Below are 21,653 nucleotides of genomic sequence, written 5' to 3' on the forward strand. Positions count from 1 at the left end.
GCTGATGCAGGCCATCCTTTCTTACCAGAAGCGCCATCTTCGCCATAAGCAAAGACAACCACACTTTTGCCACTCGGTATTATAAAATCTAACAGGATATATAGTTTTAATCTGATATACTAGTGCTACGAAGCTTAATATAAGCTAAGTAGATATAGTTGGAAAAAGAGCGTCTATATATTTATCTAACCTTATAGGCTCTCTTCGATTGCCAATGACCAATTCGGCACTTCCATTATTATATTATACTTTTCCCCGTCATATACTTAATGCAGAGTGAGAACGCGGAAGCTTCGAAAAAATGATGAGTGTTAAAAGATATAACATGAAAATTCCGTAGGCTATGAAAAGTGGCAAAGGTGGATGAACTGTTGCACTTCAACGTATAGGAATAAGTCAACGCAATCTTAGCATGTAACTATGCTCTTGGGAGAATCAGGATGTACGGCACTTTAAACGGCTATACGGCTCGGCAAGTGCACTTAATGACTAAGTCCGTGGGCATTATATACCATCATAGCATATTATTTGCCCAGCGCGGTTGGCCACCACCTCGATTGGAGAAGATAGTCCCACATAGTGCGCGTAATGATGCGAGTTAAAGGTAAGCACTTTCCCCAATGGAATGACATGAATCGAGAATCGTCTGGGGTATAAAGTTGGTTTGAGTTTTGACTTGGATAAGTATATATCCTCCCTATGGTAACAGACTTTTTGTACATCTGGGTCGTTGCCGTATTAGCCGGGACCACGCGGCACTCACCAAAGCGGCAATAACGGCATATGGGGTACATAGTATCCCCAATTAATGCCAACTGCGGGGTACAGAGTCAGATTCAGTTCTCCGGGTTTTGCCTTTTCATTATGGGGTCTCCGCAGACCAGGGGTAATGCTGTTATATACCAATGTAGCCCTGCGCTCTATTCTTGCATCGGTGTAGGCTGCTCTGAGAGCTTGATAAGCAGGAAACAGATCACAGAGATCTTGTTTCTTTGCCTTGCTTTTCAGCACCGCCCATAAATTGACTCTTGTCGCTTATTCCTGTCTAGTTTCCTTTCTTATCTCTAAGCAAATTGTCTCCCTAGACTATCTTCAACCGTACTACTATGTCTTACTTCGGTCTTCGGGGAAAGCCTCTCAGCACCTTACTGAGTATAGTCGCAGCGACAGCCTTTGCTCTCCAAGGCTATGATCAAGCCGTTATGAACGGTCTGTTGACCCTGGATACCTTTAAGCACCAGTTCCCTCAGATCAAGAACTCAAACATCGAAGGTGAGCACGTTTCGACTCTCAGTCAGGCCTCCCCTTTACTCCTATGGCTGCTGACCGGCCTTCTTATTTTCTTTCAGGTACGGCCGTGGCTATTTATGAAGTTGGCTGCGCGATCGGAGCCCTGTCCTGTGCTTTTCTCGGCGACATTCTCGGTCGCCGTCGTACAATCTTCATTGCAGGCTGCATCGTGATTGTTGGTGTCGCGATACAGAGCAGTTCATTCTCCCTTGGACAGCTCATTGCTTCCAGAGTCATCACAGGTCTCGGGGTCGGTGCATTGACTGCTACGATCCCCATGTGGGTGTCTGAGTGCTCCAGTGCCAAGGAACGTGGTCGCCGTGTTCTTCTGCAAGGGTTCTTTGCCATTGGCGGAATTGTAGTTGCATCGTGGATGGAGTTTGGCCTCTATTTCGTCAAAAACAACCAAGTCAACTTTCGCTTCCCTATCGCCTTCCAAGGCATATTCGCCATCATCATCACCTCATTCGTCATGTTTCTACCCGAGTCTCCTCGCTGGCTCATTAAACAAGATCGCTTCGAGGAAGCGATTCTGGTCATGGCTGCACTCGAGGACCTTCCCGATGACTCCGTGGTCATCAGCGAGGAGCTTTCCCTCATCCGCGACGCCTATATCGAGGAGCAGAACCAGAAGGTATCCATCTTCACCATGGGACCCGAGCGCCAGTTTCATCGCGCTGTTCTCGCTGTTGGCCTCGCCATCCTCGCCCAGATGTCTGGCATAAACATTGTCACCTTTTATTCCACAACCATCTTCCAGCAGCAGCTCAACTACTCGCCTACAGAGTCTCGCATCTTCTCTGCATGCTTGCAAGTCTGGCAATTCATCGCTGCTGGTTTTGCTCTTGTGCTTATTGACAGGTTTGGCCGCCGCAAGTTACTCATGGCTGGTGCTTTGGGCATGTGCGTTGCTCAGACTTCGCTAGCTGGTCTCATGTCTGACCTGATTAACAAATCTGCGAGTGAAGCTGCCATCTTCTTTTACTTTGTGGCTATGTTCTTCTTCCCCGTCGGCCTCTTCCTTCTCCCCTTTATGTATGCTGCCGAAATATCACCCCTAAGCATCCGTGCCCAGATTACCGCCATTAGTGCCTGCGCCAACTGGCTATTCAACTTCCTTGTTGCTGAAGTTTCCCCTTATGCCTTGAAGAACATTAGATACAGATACTACATCGTATATGCCTGTATCACCCTCTTTACTTTCATCGTTATCTTGCTCTTTTATCCGGAAACCAAGGGTCGTACTTTAGAGGAGATTGATGATATTTTTATCCAGTCAAAGAGCATCTGGGACCCAGTCAAGCTTGAGAGGAATTTGCCAAAAGATGCTGTTGCATTGGCTGAACGAATCCGCAATGCACATGACAAGGAGAAACATGATGCAATTCATGCTGAGAATATATAAGTAAGCTAAGCTTAGTATTAAATTAATACTGGGCTAAAGTAAAGTATCAGGGCTAGACAGCAGTGCCATCGGGGTGACGGAGCTCACCATTGCTGTACTTGGTATCCTGCCCCCATGGAATTTTCATCAAACAGTTGCAGAACGGTTTCCATGTATTAAGAGGTCTCGGTGAATCTTGGCCAAATCTCACCGCGTCTTACTTAGTAAAACACTCCAACAGTCTGTGTATAAAATATCAGCCTCTGTAATAGACAATGCATACTCCTAGTACTTACATTACGCTGCATAACACGGGTTGCTCGATTATTGCCCTGATACGCTGATGTAACTTCGGCCCCTTGGAAGGAAAGCCCTTTTCTACCACTCACGCCATTAAATAGAAGCGCGAGCCTCCTAATGTTACTGTTTCCAGGTAAGCCTAGAGCCATTTCATCCCAGACACTATCTGTTTTGTAACCAATTGGTTTAAAATCATCAATACCATTCGGCCCTCCAGCGCTAGCATGACTTCGGTATCATGGGTTCTTGTATCCACCTGGTAAGGGGTCTCGGGATAAGCCAATTCACGAACATGTGAACGAGTTGGACTTCCTCAATATCCTCTGCTGCGAGTTTGATAAGGTGATAAAAAGCGAAATAGGGATAAGGGGATATTACCTACTAGCATTTTTGCCGGATTAATTACTGACTTTCTAGCTTCTGTGTCTCGGGCTGGCAGACTTTCGGTTGTTTTACTGGATACGTAAACCATCGGATGGCACTTGGAGCTATTTCTTTCATCCTTGCAGCGCATCTAGCAACTTATAATATGGCTGCTTTTCCATTCTGTTTGCTGCCTGCAGGCTCGTCATGTGACTGCGCCCAGTTGAAATTGCCAGAATCCTCCATGTAATCTCCACCAACTCAACTCAAGCAAATCTATAAACATTTTAACCCACCCACAGTTTACTTACAATGGTCAGACTCAAGTCTTCTGCAATCAAGCGCTATGTTGTCAACTTTGAGGATCACGCAGGTCGGCCAGCGAAGATGATCTGGAGCAACCCGCCAAGAAACATCCTAGTACCACTGCCAACCCTATCTCTCTATTTCGTCCATCCAGAATTTTTTGTAGATGATCTGGAAATGAGGCAATTCTTAACAGATATTCGGAACGGGGATGGTGATCCCATTCGATTCGAAATGTTCCATATCCCTGGGGCCAGTGATGCCAACTGCGCCCAGCATTATCGGGACGAACTTAAGGCTCGCGGCGATGTATTTGAGGAGGTTAAAGAGGCTGAAAAGGCTTATGAAAGTTGAGAGGATAAGGAAAAAGATGTCCAATACGCAGCTGAACAAGAGCCCCATGGCAAGCTCCCTGGCCTTATTTCATCACAAAAGGGCGCATATCTTGGTTACCATGGCGTTATATACGTGTACAAGGATCCTGTATGGAAACACGAAGGCGAAGAGCAATCCGTTGAAGTCGTTGAGTTCGATCCAGCATTGACGGCGGATGACTATGATCTTGGTGAACTGGAAATGAGGGGACCGCAGCCCCCGTTCAAAATCACACGGATGTCGGCTAAGAGGAAGTCTAAGGTTTTTCGACCATAGGGCTTGGGATTGGTGGGATCCAACCACAACTACCACTAGCCAGGCTCAGCACATGGGATGGACGTCATGGCAGTAAAGTCAAGTTAAGGTATGCAAGAAATACACTCATAGTGTCCATGACAACACCAAATACTGCATCTGACCACTACCAAGATATATCTGCACTCCCTCTGCTACTGAAAGAATCAGTACCATTGCCATGGCCAGCCCTGCTGCCTCCCTTGATTTTAGGTGCCGTTAGATGTCGAAATACTCCTTTCCCAAGCTTGCTATATAACGGAAGAACACCGCCAGACTCGACCAGAGCTTCCTCAACTTCAGACTGCATATAGTGAAAGGTTATATCTGAGCCTTCAATATGGATTGTCTTGTTATCCTTGTTGATGGTGATGACTGAGTCTTCCTGCGCAAGCTCGTAAAACCTGGGGTCTTGGATCTTTATGCTGAATAATCCCATATTCAGTTGATTTCTCTCATCTGGATATTTTAGCCATTGTTCCTTTTGCTTGCAAAGCAGAACATACAGATGAACGCGAAACCTTTCGCTATTACTGCTTCTACACCTGCTCCCTGTAGGGCTCTTACTGCGTCTTCGCGTGAAGATCCACTGCCAAAGCCATGTTCGGCAACACGGTGTCGTGTTAGTGTCCGCCGGACTGATGCGTAATAAGAGACTTACATTATTGTTGAGCCGTTCGTGACCTTGTCCCTGAACTCTGGGCGGAAGTACTGGAAGCAGTGGCTTCCCAGATCAGCATTGTCAACTCCTGGCATGAACTCAGCAGGGATGATTGCATCGCTGTCGCTGTCAGTCCAGGTCGTTCGAATTGGGATCTCATTCAACTTACGTATCAACATTTTGTCCAAATCGCTGCACCTTTGATCGAATGATCCTCGGAGTAGTTGCTCCAACATCAGACTCGCTGCTGCTGAGGAGTACGGGTACAGAGTTCGATGACATCTCGGGTCTCGGTTCGCTAATCTTTAATACTGGTTGGGGCCCACTGGATCTCCCTCCACTGACAAGCCTCTCAAGCTTTGCACTTTCCAGCTGATCAAGCAGGAACTTGGGATCCGTGACAACCATGTCAAAGCTTGAGGCAGCTACAGCAGCCGCGCAAGTAATGTTACCGAAACTTCCTTTCCCCATTCTGTTTCTGAAGTTGCGGTTTTGAGAGGACAGCCAAACCTCTCCTTCGCCAGCGACATCAACATCATTGATCCCAACACAGTAGGAGCAGCCAGGTGCGCCAACCTCAAAGCCAGCTTGTCTATAAATATCCAACAGACCATGCTTGTCAAGGTTCTTAATGATGATTAAGCTTCCTGGCGTGACGCGGCGTTTTCCGTGGCGAGATGGCCGCATTCCTGCGTACAACCCAGCCTCAAGCACCAGAGCACCAACGATGAGATCCTCTTCGGTCGTTGTGCAGGCACCGATGAAGCATCCATCAAGCTTCATACCGGCCTTTTCATGAATTGGAACAACATCATCGGGATTCGGATGCAGCGCCATGGTCAAGCGGACTTCTGAGAGATCAATAGTCTTGACATCCACATATTGAGCGTTTGGGTCTGCACGGAAGAAAAGACCACCTTCGCGATGCTCGGGGAGTTTTCGACGTGAGATCCAAGCCGAAGTCTCTTCATCAGCCTCGAAGCAAGTACCCATACCCCCAAACTCGGTGGTCATGTTGGCAATGGCGAAACGAGCATCCATAGATAACTCCTTGAGACCGGGGCCGCCATACTCAACAGCTCGCTGAAATGCAATAGTGTTGCGTTTAAAGAGACCCAGGATATGTAGAATGACATCTTTGCCACCAACTCCAAAAGGAAGTGTTCCGACGAAATTGATCCTGCAAACTTCAGGCACGCGGAACCAGGTCTCACCAGTGACCATGGGCATGACGACATCAGCTGCTCCAAACCCGACGGCGAAAGAGCCCATACTCCCAGCTGAACAGGTGTGTGAGTCACTTCCAACAACGACGCGACCAGGCTGAGCACGTTCACGAGTGAAGTCAGTGTGCATAATACTCGTATTGGCGGGAAGAAAGTCGATGATCTTGGCCTCTCGTCTGAAGCGCTCTGCTTTGGCGATGAGACCCTTTTGACGAGGCTGATGGTTTGTGCGTGGGTCCACGGTATGGTCTACTGCAAGCCAGAGACGATCGTTACGGAATGGACGAGGTCGTCCCATCTGGTTGTAAGTCTTCTCCATGCCGCCCCAGAGGAGCTCGGATGTGAGCGTCCAATCGACCTTGACGCAGATCATATCTCCTGTCTCGACATATGGCTTGGTCAGACCAATGCCAGCATGCGTCAAGATCTTCTCAATGACTCCCATAGGTCGGGCGCTTGTGCTGCTTTGTGGTGATAATGGTGTCGAGATAGATACCGGGAAAGATGCAGTGTCGGCTGAGTTCAGAGCCTCCAGGTAGTAGTCAAAATTATGTAAAAGGGTATCCATGAACACCTTTGGTGAAGCTGTACCCCCTAGGTCAGTCGTCCTCGTGTCAGATCCAACTTGATCGATGGGATCGAGAGTTCGCCGAACAGCTTTTGATAAGGCCGTAGCTTCAGCCTTCAAACCAAGAGATATCTCAAGCATCAACCCAACTGATTGGACGATACCAAGGGGGTTTACTTCGCCATCTCTTGGTTTGAGGTTGAACGGCTCAAAGACACCAGGTGCCTTGCCTTTGCCATAAATAGTGGATACAGCGGCTGATGACAAGATATCTGGCGACTTGAGTATGCCACTAGCTTGATCTGAGAGGATATCACCAAACATGTTTTCCGTCAGGATTATTCCGTTCATCTTTTGGGGATCTGATGATAAGATCATAGCTGCGTTGTCAACCAGAACATGGTCCAACTGAACCTGAGGGTACTCATTGCTGAAGACCTCCGTGACAACAGATCTCCATAATCGTGAAGTCGCCATGACATTTGCCTTGTCGACCGAGTGAACTCTCTTTGGTGGGTTGAAATGCATAGCATATGTGCCAGCTAGTCTTGCCAATCTCTCAATGGTTGAGCGAGAGTAGCTAGTGGTGTCGTATGATTCACCATCCTCTCCCGCTTCTTGCTTCTCTCCATAGTAAGCACCACCCGTCAAGTCTCGGAAGAACGTTATATCAAGACCTTCGACTGACTCTGGCTTATAAGAGCTGAGTGGTATAAGCGAGTCAGACGGAAACTTGACAGGCCTGATATTGGCGAAGAGTCCAAGTTCTTGTCGAAGTGCTAGCAATCCCTTTTCTGGCTCAATGTCGTACTTTGGATCACCGCAGGCACACACGATGGCAGCATCGGATTGGCGGCATGTTTCCAGTGTGGAGGTCGGCAGGGCGCTCAGATGCCCAGCTGCTAACGCCACGCCTCCGAAATCGTGTCGGGATATTTGGAATGCGACATCTGGCCTAACGTGTTCGATCAAATGCAAGATTTGTTCAGCGCATGATGCAAGTTGCGAGCCGTGTGCGTCTCCTGGTAGGAGAGCTATTCGGAATGATAGTTGATCTTTAATGAGAGGCATGTTCAGGGTTTAGAGTTGCTTGGTTGGACAGATCAGTCAACATCACAAGATTCGCAATTAAATAGCCCAAGGGCCACTTCAATGAGTAGAAGAAGCTTCCGACATCGGAACCTCAACCGAGGATACAGGATTCCAAAACAAGCCCAGCTCGTAGTGATGTTGACCTTTGCCATCCCCCTCAGTTGGTTTATATCATGGCGGTCCGCCCTTACCCGGTCTTAGCGCCATTCCCCATGTTGCACCACAACGGCCCCGGCCGGCAACATCACAGCTCCACCTTATGATTGGTGATCGGCAGAAATGCTCCTTGCAGTGGCTGGGACGCGGGGTGATGTACGTTCAGCGAATATGTAGCCTCTGTTCAATGGAGGCGATAAGCAATGATGGTTGGTGAAATGTTGAGCCAAGTCGCCTTCACTATCATAAGGTCAGCAACAGGGTAGTTCGAGATACTTTGCTGTTTGTTGATTCTATCGTTCTACGCACTCACAGAACAAATTATACTGGACGATGGAAGCTTGTTTAACTTAGAATAACTGATACTGTCTTTTTAATTGAGTCGGTTCCTCTACTGTATCCATGACTAACGTGGCTCCAACCCGACTATCTAATCCTTCCACTGGTGTCCGTTGGCTCCATTAGCCCGTCCTTCGTATTGATACCTCTCCTCAATCTCAAAGTACTTATTGAATCCGACACCCTCACAAACCTCGTCATACGATAGAACAACAGGAGGCTTCCCAACCGTCATAGAACCCTTGATGTTCTCCAGTGTCTCCCTTATACTCTTCAGCTTAGCAGCAACAAGAGTCCAAGGATAGCAGACAATGCTATAGCCAAGTTCGGCGAGGTCCTTTGCGGAGAGGTTCTGTGTTTTGCCACCCTCAATGATGTTGGCAACCACTGGGAAGTCGAGGTCCTTACGAAGACGTTCCATGGACTCGCGATCAGGGAGTGCTTCAACAAATACGGCATCAACACCAATCTCGATGGCCTTGCGTGCCCTGGTAAGTGCCTCGTCGTATCCGTGAATCAGACTGTCCGTGCGGGCGAGGATCCAGATGTCCAGGCCCTCGTTTCTAGCGTCGACAGCGGCCTGCCAGCGAGCATAGGCTTCGCTTCGGGACACCACACTTTTTCCAGCAGTGTGGCCACAGCCTGTTCACTTGAGGTTAGTACAACACTCTTGTTGTGAGGGTGTCTTGACGTACGCTTTGGCCACGATTGGTCCTCGAGCATGATCCCAGCAGCTCCAGCCTGTGCAAATCTGTTCATCGAGTCAGTTGCCACCTCATTTCATCCTTCAATCGCATCATGACATACCCTTGGACCGTTCGGCGAACATTCATCGGGCTTCCATAACCAGTATCGCCATCTACCAGAATAGGAACATTCACCTCCCTGGCTACCTCTTGGATCTTGTTGACAACTTCTCCAAAAGCAATATACCCTGTATCAGGGAGTCCAAATGCAGACGCCATAGGGTACCCAGCCAGAAAGACAACAGGAAATCCAGCCTCCTCGCATAAACGAGAACTCAAGGCATCATAGCTGCAGACATTGGCGAGAATCTTGGAGGGATCCCCGTGCGCCTCTTGCACCATGGCTCTGAGCTTGGAAGCTTGCAGGGAGGGTCTTGCCCCCCGACAGTTGGTGTATTCAACCGTCACTCCTTTTCCATTGGGCTTGATGGCGGGATACTCGCTTGCCTCGAAGTGGAAAGGGTAGGGTTTGGTGTTGACGATGGACTTGGACATGTTGGCGACTTTACTGAATTGTGAATTGTGAAGTTGAATAGGTTTGACTGGTGGATCCTTTCTTACTCTGTTGTTTGTTGTTCTGTTTGCCCAGTCGATTAAACTATCATTCATGTTTTATACACGATTTCCCCTCTCCCCTCAACGATGGCTTCTGTCCAGGTTGCCGATGATCGGTGCCGACTCGGCAGTCCTGGCCATTACTGTATGCAATCATAACATGTATTTAGGTCTGGCAGGTCCTCCTTAGCTATCGGGGTCACAGGCCTGCGAGCAGTCATTGTTGCGTCGCGGGCTGATACATCTAGGGCGGCCCGTTGAGCTACCGGACCAGGCCGGATACAAGCGGACCGACACGGATACTACCGGCCCCGAAATGATCATCCCCTCGTCAGCCACTTCCCAACCCCAGACCATCAACAATCATCCTCCCCGGCTCAATTCAGCAATTCGTTGCATTTTCTCCGCTTATCACTTTCACTCTCTTACAGACCGTCCATCCGCAATGGAGAGCCCGGATCATTCCAGCAGTACCCGACAGTTCAAACGCAGCTATGTCGCATGCGTCTCGTGCCGAGCACGCAAATCAAGATGCATCATCAAAGACAACCCTCCCTGCGCTAAATGTGCCAGGGAACATCGTGAGTGTCGGTTTGATCGCCGGCCCAGGGCTCCCAAGCACCGCGATGCCCCGAAATGGACTCGTGGGAATGTTGTGGACGCCGCGCCCGCCACTCAACCCGTTCACGCAGCGAATCCCTCCCCCTCGGAAGATCTTGGCTTTAATTCGTCGCCAAATAATACTAATCATCCACTGTACAATCGGGTGCAGTCGACAATAGTCACTGGGACTAATGATGCACTGGATTTTCTGTCAACCGCTGCAGGACAGCATAGCATTGCTGGTTCAGCACCATCCCAAGGCCATCCTTCAGCCAGCCACGTTCAGTCCGACGGTCCCAAAGTCGTATCTGGTGGGTCTAATGGAGTCGGGTTCACCATCACAACCCTTTCAGAGCCAGATGATGCTTGTCTAGATATGTGGGACAAGTGTCGCTTCGTCCGTCAGGGCTGGTTTACGGCCCAAGAAGCTGTCACATACATCGACCTGTGAGTTCACTGCTCTCTGTACGCTCGATTCACGCACTAACCATAATAGCTTCTTCGAAAAGCTTGCTCCACTATCCCCTGTCGTCCTTGACCAATTCCGCAGCCATGCATCTCATGAACATCTCGTTTACAGGGAAGCCATGCTATGCTGCACCCTGCTTATGATCTCATCCCGATTCTTCACACTGCCAGGTGCAGGCGGTACATCCAGAAGTCACTACGTCCACCAGCGCCTCTGGAGTCACTGTGAAGTCCTTATTCGACGCATCGTGCTAGGCCAGGAGAAAACATCTACCTCCCAAACAAGAACGATCGGTACCATAGAGAGCCTGATTCTGATATCCGATTGGCACCCTCGTGCTTTACATCTCCCTCCTGAAACAGACGGCTGGGATGGTCTACTTGTCACGCCTGGATATGATCGAGTCAATCGCAAGCATATCAACAACGAAGTTCCTCTTATTCGCTGGCGAGAAGATGTCTTTGAGCCCGCCAAGAGGGCAAACAGAATGTCATGGATGCTCCTGGGTATGGCCAACAACTTGGCTTATGAACTCGGAATATTCTCAGGTCAGCCAGGAAATGCAAACCAGGCTGCAAGTGGTGAGGTGCTTCGTGGCCGTCGAGCTCAAAAGCTCCTCTACAATTATCTGACCCAGACTGCCACTAGACTTGGCTACCCTTCTGTGTTTCCAGAAGGCATTTCTGTGATTGCATCTCGTCTGTCCATGCAAGAAACAGTTGAACCGATTGACCAGTCCTGGATATCTTATATGGATCTCAGTCTAGAACTTACCCAACTATCGCGTACAGCATCTTCGATGTTCTTTCGTTCGGCAACCCACCTCCAAACACAAGTACTCGGAGATCACTACGTAGATCTCCTTGAACACTTTTCTTTGTCTCTCTCAAAATGGCAAGAAAAGTTTGACAACATGAGCCAAGGTATTCCCTCTCTAGCTTCAGACCCGTTCATCAACTAATGTAGTCACAAGACATCGCCTCGTCTCTGAGAGATACCCTGTCAGTCGAGTTCCATTATCTCAAAGCATGTACAGGCGCCATCTCCATACAAGCTGTAGTATCAAGGGCCTCCTCAGCTGGCTTCACAGCCGCCGCCACGAACCCTGACGAAGCATTATCGGCGTTTATAACTCCCAAAGACGCCAAGTTCTTACAAGATGTCATCACTGACACCAAAAAGGTGTTGCATATCGCAACTATGAGTGGTTTTCGGGAGCATCTCCCCTACGCCCCAGCCCGTGTCAAGATTAGCGTCATTAGTTCCTCTGTATTTCTTCTCAAGGCTCTCAGCGTTGGCTCCACCCATACCGACGTAAACGACGCTTTATACACTTTAGATCAATGCACATCGATACTCAAAGACTGCCCTGCGGATGATATGGACTTTGCGTTGAGATATGCAGATCTCATCGAGAAGCATACCGCACAATTTCGAGCTCATCTTACCCAGTCCAGAGGTCTAGGCTCTAGTAATCACAGCGGGCGGGCTTCAATTCCTAGGAATGTGGCTCAAGGAGAGACTGGCATTGATGGTCCAAACTCATTCTTGTCTGGCCTGGATTCTCAACAGCTTGGAGAGGATGGGGCAATGATGAACTTTGACATGGGAGATACATGGGTATCTCTTCCATTTGATTCGAGCATAGCTCCCTTTGGCGAAGGATGTGATCAAGTTGCTCTTGGACTGGATATTGACGCTCTCAACTTCTTGTGGAGTTTGCCCGAGCTGGTGCAGGGCGAGACAGGCTTTGGTTAAACTAGACACAACATTGATTAACATTTGCCCTTGTTTCTAATTAGTAGTGGGCCTTGACTATCTCGTGTGCTTTTCCAGAGCTCAAGGTTCGCTTAGGTACTTCAATAGCCTTGTAGCGGCATTCGATGGTCTCGCATGGCGTGAGGCCCGTCATTCATGAGTGTCCGCCGACGTTCCAGATCATTAGTCCCCGGTTACCATGACGGCCCGGAGGCATCCGCTTCTATCCGGCGTGCGAGGGCGGCAAGGCGTGGCTGGCCAAGACAGCCAAATGGAAAAGATTAACCGAAATTGTGATCCGTGAATCCTTTTGCAACGATCCTGACTTAATGAAAAGGCATATGATATGACAGCTCTGAGGGTCCAGCTGGGCATTTCCTGTTCAAAGATCAAAGAGGTTTTGGAGGTAGGGGTTATCGGATTGGAACATTTGGGACTCTCGTGAAGGCGAATACAGACAGTAGTAGTGACATAATTTACCAAGATGCTTAGCCAGATTGACCGGCAAAACGCCCTCAACAGCCAAGTAGCCACTACAACGCTAAGGCTGAACCTTGTTTTCAGAGCCGCCATCCTCCTTCAATCCCAACCAAAAAAATAGTGCGATTTCTAACGCGGGGTAATCTGGGGTAACCACGGCACTGGTAATCCAAGCAAGACAACTCGTCGCCACAACTCAGGAGTCGGACAAGTATCTATATCAATGGCAGCCCATTCGCATTTCCAGCGAGGGTCATCACATCTCAAGTTTAATCTTCTCAATAACTTCTGTCTATCTCTTTACAACATGTCCAATGCCCAAGACAAGAACCAGCCTGAAGCCCTTGATGTTGAAGAAAAGGGACATTCTGATCACCTTGAGAAGCATGACACTCACATCTTCTCGGCGGTTGATGAAACCGGTACACACAAGAAAATCGATCCAGCTGAAATCAAGCTGGTGAAGAAGCTGGATTGGATTATTCTTCCGATTCTGTGGATCATGTACTGGTTCAACTACCTCGATCGCAATGCCATTACCGTTGCGCGTCTGGATGGCTTGGAGAAGGAGCTTAACCTGACTTCTACGGAGTATCAAACATGTGTTTCCATCCTGTTTGTGGGATACATCCTCGGCCAAATTCCTTCCAGTAAGCAAGCACCATTTCGCTACCCCTCTCCTTCCGCTGACTGACCTTTCAGACATGCTCATGACTAGAATCCGACCTTCCCTCTACATGTCCGGCGCTATGGCTCTCTGGGCTGTTGTGAGCACTCTCACCGCAATCTGCCATGATTTCAAAGGCCTCGTCCTTACGCGATTCTTCCTCGGCGTGACCGAAGCCCCTTTTTACCCAGGCGCTCTATACGTCCTCTCGATCTTCTATACCAAGAAAGAGATAGCAACTCGTATCTCCATCTTATTCACAGCCAACATCTGCGGAACTGCATTTGCAGGACTTATCGCAATTGGCGTGTTTGAGATGAGCGGCGTTGCAGGTCTAGCCGGATGGAGATGGCTCTTCATTCTCCAGGGCATCATCACTTTTGTTATCTCCCTCGCTTCAGCCTTTGTCTTGCCAGATGAGCCCAGCAATACCCGATGGCTCACAGAAGAAGAGAGGATATTGGCCCACGAGCGAATAGCCGCAGATACTGTTCAGATCCGAACCAACACGACGACTTTTGCTGGACTGATTGATGCCTGTAAGGACCCTCGTCTTTGGGTCCTCGTCTTCATGCAACACTTCCACATGGCTGCCAGCAACTTCAAGAACTTCTTCCCCACTATCGTTGGAACACTTGGATTTGATCGCAATACGACACTCGCTCTGACCTGTCCCCCATACATCGTGTCAGGTATCGTCTGCATCGCATGGGCCGCAAACTCTGGTAAGCTCCCTACAACGAAGCTTCTTGAGCGTCATCTAACATCAAACAGGCCGGATGAACGAAAGAACGTGGCACATTACCCTCGCGAAAGTCATGGCTGTATTTGGCTTCATCTTAGCTTGTACCGTTCACAATACTGGCGCCCGATACTTCGCAATGTGCGTCTTTGCCAGCGGTGTCTACGCCTGTAACAGTGTTATCCTCGGTTGGGTCGCCAGCACATGCGGTCAGACCCGAGAGAAGAAAGCTATATCTCTCGCTCTAGCAAACACGGTTGCCACGCTTGGCCCTATTTACACTCCGGTAAGATCATAAACTTTTGACGTTTAACTGCGACTGACACCATCCAGTATCTCTGGCCGAGTTCAGATGAGCCTATGTACCCTGTTGCCATGTCCAGCAGTGCCGCCTTTTCCGCTGCATCGGCTGTCTTGGCCTGGGTTCTAAGATGGATGCTCATTCGCGAGAATCGCAAGATTCGGGCTTCGAACAACGAGGAGAGACTATTTTACGCATATTAAATTTAGCAAATACTTTTGTGGTCCTGTAAAGGCATCTAAGTAGTCCAGCTAGTTACATTAGTATCCGATATTGGTTTTGCTTATTATATATCATATTATGTTCTTCATCAGTAGTGATTTATCTTGACTGTACTAATACTGAAGCAACTCCAAGCACCCATCGCATACACTCAAGAAGATGTATAGTTAGGCGCCGGCCTGCTGAATGCGGAACCCATGCTGCAAAGTTCTAGGACTAGAGCTCTCTCCACAGTAGGTCCATAGCCCAAAAGCCTATAAATCATGGAATAGTATACAGTCGATTAGCCACCTTACCAGAGCCAAGCAACTCAAGTCCCTTTGCGACATCTGCAAAAGGAATCTCCTCAATTTGCGGCTTCAAATCCCCCGAAGCTAGCAATGCCAGCACCTCCCGAAACTCTGCAATGCTAGCGCTAGTTGAACCTCTGAGTGACACATTCTTGGTCACTAAGTCTGTGGTTGCAAATTGGACTGTTTGGCTCGCCAAACCAACTAGTACAACCGTGCCTCCAGGCCTGACAGCAGAGATAGCACCTTGAACTGTTTTCTGTGTGCCGGCGAAGTCGACGATGAGGTCGAAAGTCTTTTCTGAGAAGGCGTCCAGGCTTGTTGCACACTCGATGGCCCCAGCACCTCGAGCTTGGTCGAACTTTGTTTCGTTGATATCAACGCCGTATACTTTTGCCCCTTTCAAAGACGCAATGGCCAGGCCGTTTAGACCGAGGCCTCCTAAGCCAATGATAGCGACTGTTGAATGTGGGGTCACACCGCCCTCTGTGACAACTGCGTGGTAGGCTGTGGCAACGGAATCGGTGGCCACGGCAGCCTCGGGGAAACCGACATCTTCCGGGAGCTTTACCAGATTCTTAACGGGAGCCACAGCGAATTCGGCATAACCTCCATCGCACCCGACGCCGAGCGCCTCTTGGAAATTGCGCTCTTGAATAGGATGTCCTACGCAGGCGACGGCTACGCGGTCGCCTACTTTGAAGGGAGTGGTCGAAGATGATTCTGCGGCGCCCAGCTCGACAATAACACCGGCAACCTCGTGGCCTAGGATCACGGGTAGCTTGCACATCCAAGCTGCTCCGCCGCCGTGCAGGACATGGGTGTCTGAGTGGCAGAGACCTGCGGCTTTGACTTGTATTAACACCTGGTCTACGCCGGGTTTGGGGACGGGAACATCTCGTAGTTGAAGGCCCTGTTCAACTCCGAGAAACTGGAATGCTTTCATATCGAACCAGTAATGGAGGTGGGTATTTAAAGAAATTGAACGGCGATGAAGGCTGTCACTTAGAGTGAGGATGGGTTTCGCATAATCCCATATTCCGATTTCTTATAATAATTAACGCTATGATTCGACATGACTCATAATGCATCTATAACTTAATTGAGTTATTGCGCTTAGTGGAGCTTTGACCCTACAAAGTGGGCCTATACACGAGCCCGTAACAAAACGTAGTGGTAGTCAAAGAAGTATCAACAAGATTTATAGCTAAGAGCCTATATTTACTACACACAGCGGTGAGGCAAGATGTGGCATACGGCTTATCAAGCTCAAGCTAAATCCCCTCAGTAGCGTTATAGAAGTTTAGTGGCTAGCTTGCCAGTTCTGGTTTCTTCCGACGTATTCTTCCGATCCTGTCTCCGGCATGATCTTCCAGTTTTATCTCCCGTCGTATTCTTCCGGGCTAAGCTAAGTTCCCGAGAGCCACCAATGCAGAACAGGATATTGCCACTATAGTGTATTAATTACTTATAGCAAGTATAAAGAACAGCCTGAAACAATATACAGTGTGTTATCAAATTCAGAAATACACCAGCACGATATCCTACTTTTCAAAAACTCTGTTTAACTCGCATCCTCAACTAACGAGACATCATGGACGCTCAATCTGCTCCAGTCATCGTCATAGGCGGCGGCATTGTTGGTGCCTCAATTACCTGGCATTTGGCCAAAGAAAAGAAGGAAGTCATTCTTATTGCAGAGACAGTCGGCGGCGTCGCGACCCCCAAGTCATTTTGCTGGCTCAACGCGGCTGGTACAACGGAAAAATTCTACTATGATTTCCGACGTCGCTCTATGGCACGCTGGGCTGAAATGGGCAAAGAGCTACCGGATCTCCCGATCCAGTGGGGTGGTGTCTTGGCTTGCGACAGAACTCCTGAAGAGCGCGAAGGATTCTACGAACGTCAGCGTCTCTGGGGCACAAACATTACGCGTCTGGAACAAACTGACCTTGCTGTACTTGAGTCGCAAGTCGATGAGGCCCAATTCTCCTTGGTGAAATGGGGCCTTCATGTTCCTGAAGAGGGAACTATCGAAGCATACGCCGCTGCAGCGAAGCTCATCGCTCACGCCCAATCTCTCGGCACTAAGGTACTTAAAGAGAGTGTTACTGGATTTCTGAAGAACGACAAAGGGCGAGTCTCGGGCGTAGTAACGGGCTCTGGGCACGTGCGTGGCAGCCACGTCGTTCTGGCTGCTGGTCTTGGAAGTGTTCCACTGTTGGCAACAGAGAACATCAAGCTCCCTTTGACTGGTCGTGAGGGTCTCCTTGCTAACACCGCACCGACTAAAAAACAATACCTGAATACTTTGCTCCGCTTGCCAGGCTTGCATATGCGCCAGACCCTCGATGGGCGCATAGTCTTCGGCGCGTCCTTCGCTGGCGGACAGCCCGGCGATGACCCGCAAGCAACAGCAGAGGATCTTTTCAAGCAGGTACAAAAGACATTCAAGGATGGAAACAAGCTTGAGTTTGGTCATTATACTGTAGGTATACGACCTGACCCGGAGGATGGCTATCCCATTCTCGGTTCCACGGGCTTGGAAGGGCTTGACCTGGCTGTGATGCACTCTGGCGTCACGAATGCGGCGCTGGTTGGCGAGCTCCTAGCCAAGAAGATTCTCTACGGCATCGAAGATCAAATGCTCAAGGACTATCGGATGGATCGGTTTAAGAGTTATGCAAAACTCTAAGCTCCCAGAACGACATAATTCAATGATCTAGAAGGCTTTGCAGCTACCGTTCATTGACATTACAATATTGTATAGTTTATATAGCCCTCAAATCAGTACACCATTATTCAAGATCTCCAGAATTGTAGTGTGTAAGGACAATGTACATAGAAGTCTGCTTTCAGCCAGTCTTTCCGAAAATGTTCACTAGCTTCTGGACCACAGATTTTATTTTTAACGTACAAGACAATTATGTATCCTACATAATCGTGTTCCCTAAGGCCCTCTTTAACATACCCTTATTTATTCTCTCAATGTGAAAACTCAGCGTCCTCAGAACGCTTTCAAATATTTGCAATTCCAACCAAGCTGCTTGCAGCCCCACAAACACTAATAAGGCCGTCACTGAAATTAAAGATCTTGGCAGCAGAACATGCGATAGGCAAGTCAAACAAGGCGTTCAAGAGTTGTAATGTGTTGGCCGCATGCTTGCTAGGGTAGAATATGATGTCAATACACAGGTCTAGTACAATAGCCCCTCAACTGTGCTGACTGCTATGTATAGGGTACTTACAAATGGAGGATCTTCGCACTATTAGAGGCTTTCTTAGTATCCGGAAGATGCTTCAGGTTGTAGAAAAAATACAATTGAGAGACGAGACCGCAAATGATGGCACCAAGCCACAGCCGTGATGCCTCAACTTGGATTCGCCTTGCAGTTTTCCAGGGATAGACTCCAAGACTATCAAGAACTGTGACATTATCCAAAGTTATATAACCGGCAAGCAGAAGCTGGCGAAGAGACAAAAGATGTTGTAAGAAGTGGTCGGCTTTATCAATCGTGATAATATTAACTGCAGCTTGAACGTATTCCGGTGCCTTGCCAACACGGAGAAGTTTACGTGTTGAATTAAGGTGTCTGACGAGCTTTCTCCATCGCTCTAGATTGGGCTGTGATGAACGCTTGTTGTTGAGCAAGAACAGAATTTGTAACCGAGAAAGATATTGTACAAGACGGATGAGTTTGTCCCGACCGGCAAGCGTAGAGCTGATTTTCATCATATGCATCACCCATAGACGAATGTCGATTTTGTTCACCATTGTAGCAATCCTGAGCAAATACCCGATGCAGAAGGATTCGATGAATTGTAAGAGAAAGAGAAACAAGTGAACCTTAGCATACATAGAGATAGCGTGCCCATAATTAATTATACCAATCAATCGATATGCCGCTATGTCATTAGCCGTAGTGAGATGCTACCGGGGAGATTCCGAGGACTGCCAGGAATACAAAAGTCAAGTGGAGTAGACTGTCAATGGGTTCGGCTTTGTAGAATGGCCGCTCGGAAGAATACGACGAATCAGTAGTGTAACCGACTACAGCAGCCAACTCTCTTGGCTCAAGATGGTCCGAATGGCATATGCCGACAGAACCGTTAAATCATGCTATAAACATTCTAGTATCATAATAAAACCCGAGACTTTCCTTCCTTATGAATTAATATGTGTCGTTAAATCGCCAATGAATCCTGCCAAAAGTCCATCGACCCCTTCCAGAACTCCGGCATTTGCCATATCATTAATCCAGTGACCCCATGTATCTGGCTCCCTAGTTTCAGCCACACTGGGAGGAGGAAAAGATGCCTGCACAGCGCGGCTCTTGTTGAATACCATTGCGATGACACGACTCGCTAGAGCTTCAAACGTATCACGATATGGGGCAGCAGCTTGCCAGCCCTCAGCGATCGCCACCAAAACCATTGTACAATCCGTACATGTCTTGCTGACATCTTCTGGTCGAATTGAGTCCCATGCTGCCGGTGACGTCCATAAGCAATGCAAGTAAGTCAGTCCTGCTAAGAACAGACAGTGTAGAGTACCCCATGTGTACCTTATAGCCGTGCCTATGTACAGCCGACGATATGTTTGGCAGATGTTTCTCGACGCCTCGATGCAGTCCTCGAAGATCTTCTGGAGTGATTCTTTATACTCTACAAGCTGACCCCTATAGAGAAGAAGTATTGTGTGGCTGTAATTGGTTTCATACCATGCTTTTTTGGCAAATATAGACAAGTCATCACTTTCATGGGGTCGTGCTTGAGGGGCATTTGTCAACCACGTGTCCAGGTCTACTCGTAGCTGTTCGATTCGAGCATGGTACGTATGATCGTCAATGCTTAGGCGTACGGTGTCTGAAAACAGTGATGTGTGTATGCGAGCCCAGAGATAACGTAACTTGAATACGTGAATGGCGGTAGACATCGATGTTGTTGGCTGGCTGGAATGGTTTCTTGGAGAGCCCAAGATACCAGTGTCAGTGATAGCAGAGTCATCCACGTCTGACGGGAACTGCAGGTGTTTCATCAGTATGCTGAGATAATAAAGTATTAATTGGAGATTTAGTACCTCAGCATCGATTTCTTGAGGTGGAATACCTAAAGGCCGCCCCAACCGTACAGCAACAGTGCAGTCTATACCTTGGGCGACCCAGAAAACTCTCTTGCGCATCTCCTGTTGGAGTAAGTTCGCGGCGGGTGCAAACTGCTTAACTCCGCGATGATACCCTAATTCAATGCACTGTCGTAGTGCCAGACCAGAGATTTTCCTAAACCTGGATTCAACATCGTCCCGCGAGAGTACATGGGTAGTCCTACCATAAAGATGGTCCTTCAAGGGAGCGGAGAGAGTACATAGCGTAGCACAACAGAGCTTGAATGGATTCAATATTATCCTTCGATAGTACATCGGTATATATTTGAGCAGATATGTAAAGTTGCTATAGAAAACCAAATTAACCACTACTTGACGCCATTGGGGAGGGTAAATCATAACTTACGCCGGCTAAGGACTGAGTGTTTGGTAAGAGCAGCGCAGCGACAGCATATACCTGGAACATGAGGGCTCGTTAGTACTGTAACCTAACGGATTACGACGGACAAGAGGCTACGACTTACCATATTGAGAAAGAATAACGGTGTGAAAGAGAACCCAGTCTCAGTAAAGTCTTGCGACGAATCATAGAGCATTGCCTCCCAAGTCCTAAAAGTCGGTTCATGTAGGAATGGATACTGGGGATGGATATGTTTGAAGTAGGCATCACTCAGCTTAACGGCGACGTCATAGTCTGGTAGCAAGCATGGAGACGGCGAGCTGCGCCTATCGCTGAGGTGAGCCAGGGTAGGCGCAGTGGGGAGGTTGCTACTAAGAGAAAGGTTAATGATGCGGGAGAATGCAAATGAAGATGATGAGCCTAGGTACTGCGGCTCCGTCTGTGTGGTGCGGAAGTCCAGCATGCCCACTCTGGAAGACAAGTCGCTGGTCCCATCTCGACCCTCAGGTGTATAAGGGATCGATGACGTGCTCTCGTCGTTGCTTGCTGCAGCTGACGTGGATTGAGGTGGAGTAGCGTGATCGTGACTCTGGAGGCCGGCGACGCGTCCCTCCAGCATCTCAAGATAATTTCGAGGTCGTGATTTTTTGGATTGTTGATCCAGGACCAAGCAAGCTGTTGCCATCAGTTAGCCACTATTTGAGCTCTTGTCCTCTTGGAAAACGCTCACTTATGCTCAGCCTCTCGCAGTTAGCACAGCTCGGGACTCTATCATCGCACTACGGCGTTTCAGCATCATCATACCTGTCACCAATGCAAGCCGCAGTCGAAATACCTTGAGTTTCTTATCTTTACAGTGGAGGCAAGCCTGGTGTGCTCTACTGCCCGGGACACGGCGTCGCCTGAAAGCCCCAGGCCGCCGGTTTCTGTTTGCGATCTGCTGCATTCAACCCAGGCTGTAC

The 21,653-nt window shown here is 48.6% G+C and overlaps 9 protein-coding genes across 11 annotated transcripts; 5 read left to right on the plus strand and 4 right to left on the minus strand.

Annotated features, from left to right (window-relative positions):
• Positions 1-1,106: 1,106 nt before the first annotated feature.
• On the plus strand, positions 1,107-2,695 carry FOXG_11923 (uncharacterized protein; the record flags this gene model as incomplete). The annotated part of the gene is made up of 2 exons (XM_018391651.1): positions 1,107-1,272; positions 1,350-2,695. 2 exons carry the CDS (start codon positions 1,107-1,109, stop codon positions 2,693-2,695), a joined length of 1,512 nt encoding a protein of 503 aa, XP_018250343.1.
• Positions 2,696-3,607: 912 nt separating this feature from the next.
• Positions 3,608-4,294, plus strand: FOXG_11924 (uncharacterized protein; the record flags this gene model as incomplete). The annotated part of the gene is made up of 2 exons (XM_018391652.1): positions 3,608-3,992; positions 4,038-4,294. Exons 1-2 carry the CDS (start codon positions 3,650-3,652, stop codon positions 4,292-4,294), a joined length of 600 nt encoding a protein of 199 aa, XP_018250344.1. The 5' UTR covers positions 3,608-3,649.
• Positions 4,295-4,439: 145 nt separating this feature from the next.
• Positions 4,440-7,838, minus strand: FOXG_11925 (uncharacterized protein; the record flags this gene model as incomplete). The annotated part of the gene is made up of 4 exons (XM_018391653.1): positions 4,440-4,771; positions 4,819-4,901; positions 4,974-5,093; positions 5,143-7,838. The coding sequence occupies 4 exons, from the start codon at positions 7,836-7,838 to the stop codon at positions 4,440-4,442; spliced, it is 3,231 nt and encodes a 1,076-aa protein (XP_018250345.1).
• A 607-nt stretch (positions 7,839-8,445) lies between these two features.
• FOXG_11926 (methylisocitrate lyase) lies at positions 8,446-9,595 on the minus strand (the record flags this gene model as incomplete). Its single annotated transcript, XM_018391654.1, has 3 exons — positions 8,446-8,996; positions 9,050-9,105; positions 9,162-9,595. 3 exons carry the CDS (start codon positions 9,593-9,595, stop codon positions 8,446-8,448), a joined length of 1,041 nt encoding a protein of 346 aa, XP_018250346.1.
• Positions 9,596-9,742: 147 nt separating this feature from the next.
• FOXG_11927 (uncharacterized protein) lies at positions 9,743-12,538 on the plus strand (the record flags this gene model as incomplete). Its single annotated transcript, XM_018391655.1, has 4 exons — positions 9,743-9,800; positions 9,904-10,705; positions 10,755-11,650; positions 11,701-12,538. The coding sequence occupies 4 exons, from the start codon at positions 9,743-9,745 to the stop codon at positions 12,483-12,485; spliced, it is 2,541 nt and encodes an 846-aa protein (XP_018250347.1). The 3' UTR covers positions 12,486-12,538.
• A 734-nt stretch (positions 12,539-13,272) lies between these two features.
• Positions 13,273-14,878, plus strand: FOXG_11928 (uncharacterized protein; the record flags this gene model as incomplete). The annotated part of the gene is made up of 4 exons (XM_018391656.1): positions 13,273-13,615; positions 13,668-14,357; positions 14,407-14,660; positions 14,708-14,878. The coding sequence occupies 4 exons, from the start codon at positions 13,273-13,275 to the stop codon at positions 14,876-14,878; spliced, it is 1,458 nt and encodes a 485-aa protein (XP_018250348.1).
• A 235-nt stretch (positions 14,879-15,113) lies between these two features.
• Positions 15,114-16,165, minus strand: FOXG_11929 (uncharacterized protein; the record flags this gene model as incomplete). The annotated part of the gene is made up of 2 exons (XM_018391657.1): positions 15,194-16,165; positions 15,114-15,151 (listed from the first exon to the last, which is right to left on the minus strand). The coding sequence occupies exons 1-2, from the start codon at positions 16,131-16,133 to the stop codon at positions 15,114-15,116; spliced, it is 978 nt and encodes a 325-aa protein (XP_018250349.1). The 5' UTR covers positions 16,134-16,165.
• Positions 16,166-16,781: 616 nt separating this feature from the next.
• Positions 16,782-17,882, plus strand: FOXG_11930 (uncharacterized protein; the record flags this gene model as incomplete). The annotated part of the gene is made up of 1 exon (XM_018391658.1): positions 16,782-17,882. The coding sequence occupies one exon, from the start codon at positions 16,782-16,784 to the stop codon at positions 17,880-17,882; it is 1,101 nt and encodes a 366-aa protein (XP_018250350.1).
• A 1,309-nt stretch (positions 17,883-19,191) lies between these two features.
• FOXG_11931 (uncharacterized protein) lies at positions 19,192-21,653 on the minus strand. 3 transcript variants are annotated; one of them, XM_018391661.1, is made up of 7 exons: positions 21,527-21,653; positions 21,422-21,459; positions 20,816-21,366; positions 20,698-20,748; positions 20,516-20,637; positions 20,268-20,466; positions 19,192-20,210 (listed from the first exon to the last, which is right to left on the minus strand). In XM_018391661.1, the coding sequence occupies exons 3-7, from the start codon at positions 21,308-21,310 to the stop codon at positions 19,353-19,355; spliced, it is 1,725 nt and encodes a 574-aa protein (XP_018250353.1). In that variant the 5' UTR covers positions 21,311-21,366; positions 21,422-21,459; positions 21,527-21,653; the 3' UTR covers positions 19,192-19,352. The 3 variants fall into 3 exon arrangements, with proteins under 3 accessions (XP_018250353.1, XP_018250351.1, XP_018250352.1); XM_018391659.1 differs by having other exon boundaries at positions 21,422-21,470; XM_018391660.1 differs by having other exon boundaries at positions 21,422-21,432; positions 21,496-21,653.

The sequence above is a fragment of the Fusarium oxysporum genome, chromosome 13 (genome assembly GCF_000149955.1).
Source record: "Fusarium oxysporum f. sp. lycopersici 4287 chromosome 13, whole genome shotgun sequence".
NCBI lineage: Eukaryota > Fungi > Ascomycota > Sordariomycetes > Hypocreales > Nectriaceae > Fusarium > Fusarium oxysporum.